This window comes from Centroberyx affinis, unplaced genomic scaffold (assembly GCF_046629955.1).
Source record: "Centroberyx affinis isolate AG114_WGS23_722 - 3 ecotype Tasmania unplaced genomic scaffold, CSIRO-AGI_Caff_v1 ptg000152l_1, whole genome shotgun sequence".
Classification (NCBI taxonomy): domain Eukaryota; kingdom Metazoa; phylum Chordata; class Actinopteri; order Beryciformes; family Berycidae; genus Centroberyx; species Centroberyx affinis.
The window spans coordinates 23,067-33,795 of NW_027278849.1; the positions used below are offsets into that span (position 1 = coordinate 23,067).

Genomic DNA, 10,729 nt, shown 5'->3' on the forward strand with positions numbered 1-10,729 from the left:
ACTTCACTGACGGGCACACACACACACACACACACACACACACACACACACACACACACACACACACACACACACACACACACACACCTTGATGAGTCACACACACAGATTAGAGAACTGTGACTCATTAGATGAGAAGGAACTCATCTCTACTCACCAAGTTGCCTTTATCCTCCATCCTTTCTCAAATTTATTAAAGTTTGTCTCATTTATTATAATACATATCTAAAAATAAACTGACTGTATCATTGTTTTGTCTGTTGTTGAAGATTAAACACCTTCAGGAGAACTCTAGCGGACATTTTACTGAAACATAAAGTGACATGTTGGTTGTTTTCCAGTTCGTCTTGCGCTGTGTTTACGTTTCTTTTCATCTTTTCATCAGAATCTGAAAAATGTTCTCCTGACTGAACATGGATGATCAGGTCTCTGTTTCCTAAAGAGTTAATGTGGGTTTTCTGATGTTGGTTTTCAGCAAACAGCCTGTTCCTGCTGTGGACTCTGACCTGGACACGCATGTCCTCAAACAGGTCCTCAAAACACTGCAAAACAAGCAGCGGCTGACCTTTGAACCCTGGTGTTTGTTCTGTGGTGTTTTGAGATAAACAAGGAGGAATATAAAGTATCTGAGACAAAGTGATTGAGTGATAGCTCCTGATTTCAAATTAAATAATTAGTAGTTATTATAGTTGTGATTACGTACTAATGTATCATCTCAGTATAGTTTGAATGTATAAACTGTTGGTTTCTTTGTTAAAAGATAAATAAACTGCTTTGTCAATAATGCCTCTGATAAGCAGTCATGGTAATAAAATACTTGAATTTAATTATCTTTCTAGCAATCAGACCACTGTGTATCTGCAAAACTCTGATTTTAGGGAATGAGAAAAAGGTTTTTGTGTTTTTGAAAATCGACAACAGGTTTTAGCAGGTTTCAAAGACCCAAAGGTCATAAAACTCACTGAACACATAAATGCCAATGGAAACTTTCAATTCAACCAAGAAGAAGAAATAATAGGATTTACACAAAGAGACTGTTGTTGTAACTGTCATAGTCTTTATTAGCTTGAAATTGTGGTGAAAGGAAACTGATAGCAGTAACTGAAGCGAAATGATAAAAAATACATGAAAATTTTTTTTCACACAAATTCAAAAGGTTTTTCATCAATGATTTCACTTTGGACTATTTTTTCTTGTCCAACTTGACTAATTTCATGAGTTTCTATTGCAAATATTTGACTCTTTGTTTGTTTACGGTGACGTTGCTATATTTTTGTCTTGCCCAACTTTGTCGAACCCATCTCAGGTCGGTGTGCTTCCACTTCAAATACTTGGTTTCTGGTTGGTTTAGGTGAGATTTCAGCAGCGATCCTTGTAGAAATATCAAATCTCGGTCTCCGTCTTTGTCCCGGTTTACCCCCAGAGCGTCTGGAAGGGTGCGGCGTCCCTCTTGGCCCGGCCCGCCCCCGCCGCTCTGTCGCCGGGCGTCCGCTTGGGCACCAGCGACTCCATGCCTTTGCGGATCCAGGGGATGTACTTGGAGACCTGGGTGTAGACGCCGTATTTGCCTTCGCGGGCGCAGCCTTCGCCCCAGCTCACCACGCCGGTGACGAAGTAGGTGTTGAGATACCGCGTGACGTGCGGCCCGCCGCTGTCGCCCTGACACGCGTCCTTCTTGATCTTGTCGTAGCCGGCGCAGAACATGCGGTTGGAAATGCGGAACTGGCTGGACTCGATGCAGACGGCCCGGTCCACGTACGGCACGGTGAGCCGCTGCAGGATGGTGGAAGGCTGCCGACCCTCGCCGACACGACCGAAACCGCTAACCATGCCGTCCGGCTGCCGCATCAGGACCTGGAGGAGGAGGAGGAGGAGGAGGAGGAGCAGGAGGAGCAGGAGGAGCAGGAGGAGGAGTGTTGTTTTAACATTTTAAGCAAACTATAATTTATCAACCAAAGCATGTGGCACCCTAATTTCTTCACTACTCAGAAATTTGGTGCAGGACAGGACTTTCTTCCTTTTAAACCAACATGGAGCATCAGCTGTGTGTGTGGATCATCAACTTTACTGTCATTCTTCAGTTCGTTTACCAAGGTAAATCTGAAGGTATTTTAAGATTACATCTCAAAACAATGTGCCGCTTCATCAGGTCACTTCACCAACCCCCACCAGTCAAGTGTGTGTTCCGAAAATCCAACCAGTCAAGTGTGTGTTCCCTAAAGCTAACCGGTCGTCAAGTGTGTACGCCTCTGCGCCACAAGCCGAAAAAATTCAGCAACTGTCATTATTGGGTGTGTGATTTATTTATCATTTTGTGTCTTTCTGTCCATTCAAAGCTGTGTGTGTGGTGTCATGAACCAAAAACACTCTCAATCCATTTCTCCACGTTCATTTCCCAGCATCTCTCTGAGCCTTACCAAGAACAGGCCGTTTCTGTCTCCGTGTCTTTAAGGCTCATTAATATTAACGACCCCCTCTGTTCCCATTGGCTAACCGTTTCCAGAGTGAAACGTGAGACTCCGCGGCCCGGCGGCTACAGGTAGGGAAAACTCTCCGGTAATAAACGACAACCGCTCAACCGCTTTGAAAAAAACACTTTGTTAGTCTATTATTTCTTACAAAAATGATAATGAGCGAACCTTTGTGACGCCACAAAGTTACAGAAGTCCAAACGGCTCGTTTAGAGGCTCGCTGCACTAATATGGATTGTGTGGATTTAGTTTTGATACTTTCACCATGTTTAGATAGACCATCCAACTCCTTTATCACCACAGAGGAAGAGGAGTCCTGCTTTACATGATGTGGGACCTTTAAATATCAGTGAACATGAACATTAAAAAACATGAGAGCTTTAAGAAAAAAAAAACAAGTGAGTTAAAAACCTTTTCGGCGAAGTCCCGCTCCGGCAGGCAGGCCGGCACGATGTACTTGGTGAACTTGATGGGTGTGGTGAGCTTGATGAGGGAGATGTCGTTGTGGTAAGTCTCTGGTTTGTAGTAACTGTGGATGAGGACAGTTTCCACGTAATGGATCGCCTCGCGGCCTTCCTTCACCTCAGTGTCAAACTCACCTGGAGGCATAAAAACAATAACAATAATATTAATATTAATATTAATATTATAGAGTGCTATGAGGAAACAATTCAAACAATACTCATGAGAGTTGATGTATTTTAAATAGTAATATTGAAACTTAACAAATAAAATAAAATAAAAAAATAAAAAACTTTTACTTTTAACAGAAGTTCCAACAGAATTCAACGAGTTTAATATCAACATTACAAATAATGTATCAAATCCAAAAAAAAGTACAATAGTAAAAAAACAAAAAAAAACAACATACAAATTTATGGTGATGATAAATTGTTAATTTTTTTTTTTTTTCATAAATGTATTTATTATACATTTTCAGTAAGGAGTTAAATGGGTAAAGAGAGTTTTCAGGCTGTTCCAGAGTCTAGGCGCCCGATCACCTTTTGTTTTGATCACCCAGTTTTTAGTCCAGACTGGACTAGCTGCACAGGGATTCAAACCCTCAACCCTGGCAGTGTCAGTGCCTTGCTCTGCTCATGTAGATTGGCTGGCCAGACCTACCAAGGATGACGTAGATGTAACGTGATTGGTTCATGCAGTGGGCGGCGGTCAGGATGAAGTATTGGTTGAGGATCGTTCCTCCGCAGAAACCTCGGTGCTCCTCGTTCAGGAGGAGAGCCTGGGAGGAGGAGGGGTGGATTACAAAATAAATACAGAAAAACCAACATTTACTCTCACAAAACAAGTGTGGCAGCACTTTCTACGTGCTCTGGCAGCTAATAACTGCTACAATCAAAGTAAAGCTCATTATTGATTACTTCAAAGTCTCTATTGGCTTGATTTATGAACTGATTAATTGGACTGAAGACAAGTTTATCCAAGTCTGCCCAAAGTTTCCTCCCATTTTTTTTCCTAATGAGGTTTTCATGGGAGTTTTTTTCTTGTTGTCATTGAGTTTTCATGGGAGTTTTTTTCTTGTTGTCATTGAGAGTCTGAGGTTGGCCTTGTGAAGACCTTTGACACTGTAACTGTGATGAAGGGCTTCACTAATAAGCCGGACTGGACCTGACTGTACCTGCCAGGGACATTCTCCCGGCGGACACTCCTCTCCGTTGACGATACGAGTCATACCGGCTCTGTTGGGGAAGATCTCTTCCTCCACCACGCCGTCCGCCAGGTAGTCGTCCTCCAGATCCCCGGTGATGTTGCTATGGGGAACAAAGAAGCCCGGGAGCCGGAGAGAGTCCAGCAGGCTCGTCTGCTCGGTGTCGTTGTCGTCGAGGTTCGTCGTGTTCGGCCGCTCGTACCTGAAAACGGTGCGGGTGTTTGCGCTGACGATGGCGCCGCATTTGTAGGTCTCTGCAAAGGTTCGAGTGAAGTTGAGAGGTCAGGGTTTGTACGCACAAAAACCGCATGCAAACGCGTTGGACCCATACTGAACCTGCTACAGCTGTTTGATTTGATTTGGGAAACAGAACAAGCACAGATCCTGTACAGACCCACGGCGCGTGTTCAATTCTATTCACCGAAGCACTGCGACAGTTAATTCTATCTCATTTGATTTGAACTGCACTAGTTTACTTTTTAAGTCTTTTATCTCTTGTATCTCTTGTCTGTACTTTTGCACTTTTTAATTGTAAATCTTTTACCTTTACTGTATTTTTATCACCCTGTAAAGCACTTTGAATTGCCCCAGTGTATGAAATGTGCTGTACAAATAAAGCTGCCTTGCCTTGCCTTAAATTACCTAATTCCACTAACGGCACTTAAACACCACAAGATGATGTCACGTACCGTTAAAGTCTGTACGAGTCACTCTGACGAGTTACTGTCTGCAGATCTGTTCCTGACTGTGGAAGCTTAAGTTTCACTTTTGTTTTCACAGCAGGAGACTCTGTGGGCTGAGTTCAGTCTGCTGGTCTGCTGTCTGTACATCTCCACATTACAGACAGGATGTGATGCGACATCAGGAGCATTAGAGATCCATTTTGATCTATTTCTAAACACTAAGCAACTTTTGTGCCTCTGTATGGAAACACTGCATATCACAGTCAAAAACGCCCTCTAGAGGCCAACTGACGAAGCGCATCATCTCACTAAGCGTTACCTGACTGACTGACTGACTGACTAAGAAACAAGTGTCCCCAATCAATCAATTTGATTGGGGGCCAATCAATCAATTTAAGCCAGAATGGAGCAAAGAAACGCATCATTCCCTTAAATTTCATGAAAATTTTATCAGCAACGTCCGAGATATTGTACGTGACAGATGGACAATTAAACAAACATTGTAGCAGTGAAATAGAGCAATTTTGAAAATGCCGAAACGGAGCAATGGCACACATCATTCCGCAAAGTTTTGTCAAATTTGATCAGTGGCATCTGGAGAGATCGACGGACTGGGGAAGGCTAATTGTCCCTCCTCCGATTTCATCATGGGGGCGATACAATACCGATAGAAAACTGAACCGAAATGAACGGCAGCACAGGTCCAACATGGCACACGAATGCAGCGGAGAAACAAGACCATGTGGAATCTCTTCCTCTGTGTCTCTCACCATTGGAGTGGCAGGATTTGTCGTCTGATCCCAGGAAATATCCCCCAGCGCAGGAGCAGTGGACGTTTCCATGGGCAACCTCGCAGAAATGTTCACAGCCGCCGTTCTTGTTTTCACACAGTTCAGGGATCACTAGAAAAACACAGGAAACACCGTCAATACAACACCAGGGACGACTGGGAAACCGGAACCTTTATTAACGAGGTTATTGTGCATTCAAGTGCGTTCGGGTTTATTGTCAAGTCATAACGATCTGGTCCAAAACAAACTGGTTCTTGGGGGCAGATTCCACACTGTGTACCTTATTTAGAACGTTCCAGTCGTCATCATGACCTTGATGGTAGACAGTGTCGGTTGAGGCTGCTTTGTTCTTATCATCTCTGTTTTACTTCAATGGAGATCTGACTGAGCTACTTTTCTTTCCTCATGACAACTGACTTCTGAAAAGTCTTAACGTCTCGTTTTACCAATAAAAAATGGATCCAAACTATTTTGCTTTGCTGTAGTTTTTGACAACATTATTGTCAAAATTCTTACTTTAAGGAATACAGTTATTTTGTGCGTTTTTGCCTCACAAACCATTCCAAGTTTGTACAATTTGCTACGGTGCAAATCGTTTACCAGGTTGAACGATCTGTTTGCTCCCAACGGTGTGAAACGTTTTGCAGCAGCCAAACACATGCCCACCTTTACCAGAGGGGTCAGAGGTCAGCGGCTTGTTCGAGGACACTTTGACAAACTCGCTGTAGCGGAACTCAAACCGTAAATTTCCAAAGCGACTCGGCCAATCAGATTGTTGCATCCGTACCGATCTCACAGTTGTAGCCCTGGTACACGGCCTGGCAGAAGCAGATGTAGCGGCCGATCCCGTCTTTACAAACTCCGCCATGAGCGCAGGGGTTCGATTCACACGCATCCCCATCTGGAAGGAAGCACAGAAAGCAGAATTGTAACTATGGGTGGATTAAATTAGACTAGATTAGATTCATTACCACAATACAAAGGCCTTACCAAAATATTTGTTCCATTCCTCATCCTGAAAATAAGGGAAAGAGAGAGAAGTAATCAGTTCAAAACACATAAAACCTGATCAATACCTCTCAGTGCAGAGTGATGGAAGGTTAAAGGGAAACTACTTTTGAGGTTGGACTGAGATCTACTGGTTAAAACATGCTACTACAATTGCAATCTGTTATTGGCTGATCTTGGCTACCTGATATAGGTCACATGTTTTGTCATGGCTTGCCATGGTTCAGCCAATAGCAACCATTCCACATTTCTCCCCAATTCAAATGTCTTGTAGAAGCTTGTTTGGCTAGCTAGCATAAGACTCATTTCAAGTTCCCTGGTTTCCTGATAAGGTACTTTGTGTCACTTTACATTCGATTTTTGGATTTAGATTTTGGATTTTCTTCATTGTAAGTGGTCTTAATCCTTTATTGAGGATGTAATGTTAGCATCGTAGGCCTTGCTAAGTGTATGTTTGCAGTAACTTTAGTTGTTAAGTTAGTATTAGTGTTTGGTGAGCTATTATTGGTCATGTAAATTTATTATTCATTGTTATATTTTTAGGTTGCTTCTCAAAATGTCAGATCAAATCACATCCTATCTAAAAGACACATAACTGCTCAACTTGGTTAGCGTTAGCTGTAGCCGTCTCCATTGTTGGCTGTCTTGGCTTTCTAGTAATCTAGACAGCTGGTTAGCCAAGATGCTCATAGCTAGCAAGCATGGAACTAGCAATAAGATTCCACTTGTTTTAAGACTCAGTACTAGACTAAATGACTTGTATGAAGGAGGTTTCTTGCAACATGTAAAGTAGTGTGTAGGTGTTAAGATGTAGGAGGTGAATACAGTTTTCTCGTCGTTTTCATAGATCTCGCGCATCTCCTCCTTGTCGCAGCGCTCCTCCACACACTCCCTCTCATAATTGCCCTTCCTGAACTCCTCAAACGGGCTGTTGGCTCTCCTCTGCCGGGCCAGGACCTGGCTGGCCGCCTCACTGTCCAGGAAGACTGACGAGAGACGAGGAGGACGGATATCGTTAGCTGCTAGCTAAAACCAAGGAGATCAAGCTTATTTCATGTTTTTAATCAAAGTATCTCTCTACACAGGCAAATCATTTTACTGGTTTAAAATAATCACTTGATTCATCTCAATATGACTTCTTTTAAGGAAACATCAACAAAACAATAAAAAAAAAAAGTAAAATAAATAAATAAATCATCATAAATATCTCTTTTAAGCCAGTTTCACCTGTACAAAGTGTCACAAGTTACATTATCCTGAAAAAAAGTCAAATCTATGGACCCTAACCCTATGGAGATGGTTAGATTAAAAATATCTCAAAATAAGCTTGGTAAGTCTGAATAGAAGATAACGTTGCTTTCCAAACTGGACTTTTTTTGTACGCTAAACAAATGCTTCTCTAGATTGCTTAACAATAAAAACAGCTTAAATCTGGAAATGATTCTTAATTGTACAAAACAGGTCAGCATCATAGATGACTCCTAAGTTTTTGGCAGCTGACTTTATGTTCGCTGATAGTGTGCCAAGTAACCTTTGAATCAAACTGATGGTTTTCTGAAAGAATTATTTATTTTTTATCTTCAATGAACTGAAAACATTTCTAAGACACTTTATATCAGCGAGGCATTCTTTAAGAGCAGAGGGAGCCGGAAAACAGAAAAGGACGGGACCTAAAGCGGATCCTTGAGGAACTCCACAGGTAACGTCTGCTGAGGATGAGGATGAGATCCCAAATTTAACAGACAAGGTTCTCAAAGTCACAATGAAATGGCATTTGAGAGCATCTTGCTTCCTTAATGTGATGTATTTCCTGTTGAAACAGGATGTTGGGGCGGGGCTTAACACAGGAAATTTTTTTAGAATATATTTTTAAATAGGTCTATATTATGACATGGAAAATTAGCTAACAAGGTAAAAAAAAATAAAATAAAAGTATTTTTATATTTTATTGTCTTTATGGGCAGAACTAATTTACAGCAGCGTCCTTAATGCCAAACCAGGAAGTCAAGTGATCTGTTAAGATGTTGTGGTTTTACAGCGTCAAAGGCCAAACTAAGATCTAAAAGGATTAAAACAGCTTTCACCCAAATCCACGGCTATAAGAACACCATTTGCTTCCTTAGGTAGCAACTCTTAAAACTCTAAAACTCAAAAACTAGAAAACAGCAAGTGTGTAAAAGGACTTCTGAAAACATTTAACTTAAAAAGAAACAGAACCAAAAAATCAAACTAAAGACAACAAAACTCATATGGGATATTTTCATCCTGACACCGAAATCTTCAGGTATATAACCTTCATCATCATCATCATCATCATCATCTGCAGATATTTAAGTCATCATCATCATGTCTAGTATCTTCATCATCAGTAGTGCTGTCAGGTTGACATCACACACACACACACACACACACACACAACATACAAAACACACAAAACACACAGTCAGTTGTCAATCATCTGCCATCCACCTATCAACACACACACACACACACACCACAGCTACCTCTCCCTTTCTCTCTCTCTCTCTCTCTCTCTACCTGTATCTCTCTCTCTCACACACACACACACACACACACACACTCAAACCTCTAACACTCAACATGGCGCTGCCTCTCTGTTTTACCACCGTGTTTTTTCCCATCACCCTCCTCTTCCTCCCCGTCCGGGTTAAAACTGCTGGACGGGGTCAGTGAACGTACCGTTGGCGCCGGCGGCCTGGTGGAGCAGCAGCAGGCACAGAGACACTCGGCAAAACCAAAACATGGCCGGACAGTCGGGTAGAAACCTCACTGTGCTGTATGGAAGTAATGGAGTCTGGACCTGGAGGGAGAGAGAGAGAGAGAGAGAGAGAGAGAGAGAGAGAGAGAGGAGGGGTGGTAGAGAGGGCAGTGACCTCCATGGAGAGAGAGATAGATTGTGTGTGTGTGGGAGAGAGAAATTGAGAGGGAGAGGTAGTTTTGTGTGTGTGTGTGTGTGTGTGTGTGTGTGTGTGTGTGTGTGTGTGTGTGTGTAAGAAAGAGAGAAAGAGCAAGAAAGAGACAAAGAATGAGACAGAGAGTTAAAGAGAGAGACAGGAAGAGAGAGAGAGAGAGAGAGAGAGAGAGAGAGAGAAAGCAGCTTGGTTGACATGGAGTTTTGTAGTCCATTGATAATCAGAATAAGATCCTAATCAGATTATAACTCGTGTGTCTATTTCAAACAGAACAGATGACGTCATTTCTGTCTCTGGTCGACTTTTAAACATCCATATCATGTAAATCAGGACTCCTCTTCCTCTGTGATGATAAAGGAGTTGGATGGTCTATCTAAACATGGTGAAAGTATCAAAACTAAATCCACACAATCCATATTAGTGCAGCGAGCCTCTAAACGAGCCGTTTGGACTTCCGTAACTTTGTGACGTCACAAAGGTTCGCTCATTATCATTTTTGTAAGAAATAATAGACTAACAAAGTGTTTTTTTCAAAGCGGTTGAGCGGTTGTCGTCATTTATTACCGGAGAGTTTTCCCTACCTGTAGCCGCCGGGCCGCGGAGTCTCACGTTTCACTCTGGAAACGGTTAGCCAATGGGAACAGAGGGGGTCGTTAATATTAATGAGCCTTAAAGACACGGAGACAGAAACGGCCTGTTCTTGGTAAGGCTCAGAGCGATGCTGGAAAATGAACGTGGAGAAATGGATTGAGAGTGTTTTTGGTTCATGACACCACACACACACACACACACACACACACCACACACACAGCTTTGAATGGACAGAAAGACACTAAATAAAAGAATCTGGAGCTTTAATGTCTAACAAACTTCACACAGTGGATCCATTTCTTATTGGATTAATGGGAGAGGGTAGGAAGTTAGCTAGATAGCTAAAAACTTAGCAAGCAAACAATTAATGATAATGTTAGAAATGTTATACTTTCCATATGTTCAAAAGAGAAATATCAACTGTGTAAACCTTGAGTTTATATATAAATCAACGCGTACATAATATTGAAAAGGTTTTACTCTGATTACAAACACAAACCTTCATCACATCACTTCATTTAGTGTTTGGAGTCTTCAATGGGGAGAAATTCAATGGGAAGAAATTCAATGGGAAGAAATTCAATGG

At 42.0% G+C, this 10,729-nt stretch overlaps 1 protein-coding gene across 1 annotated transcript; it reads right to left on the minus strand.

Annotated features, from left to right (window-relative positions):
• Positions 1 to 1,413: 1,413 nt before the first annotated feature.
• On the minus strand, positions 1,414 to 9,383 carry LOC139655186 (coagulation factor X-like). Its single transcript, XM_071532527.1, has 9 exons — positions 9,320 to 9,383; positions 7,445 to 7,605; positions 6,602 to 6,626; positions 6,399 to 6,512; positions 5,591 to 5,722; positions 4,108 to 4,391; positions 3,594 to 3,711; positions 2,883 to 3,070; positions 1,414 to 1,854 (listed from the first exon to the last, which is right to left on the minus strand). The coding sequence occupies exons 1-9, from the start codon at positions 9,381 to 9,383 to the stop codon at positions 1,414 to 1,416; spliced, it is 1,527 nt and encodes a 508-aa protein (XP_071388628.1).
• Between the last annotated feature and the right edge of the window lie 1,346 nt (positions 9,384 to 10,729).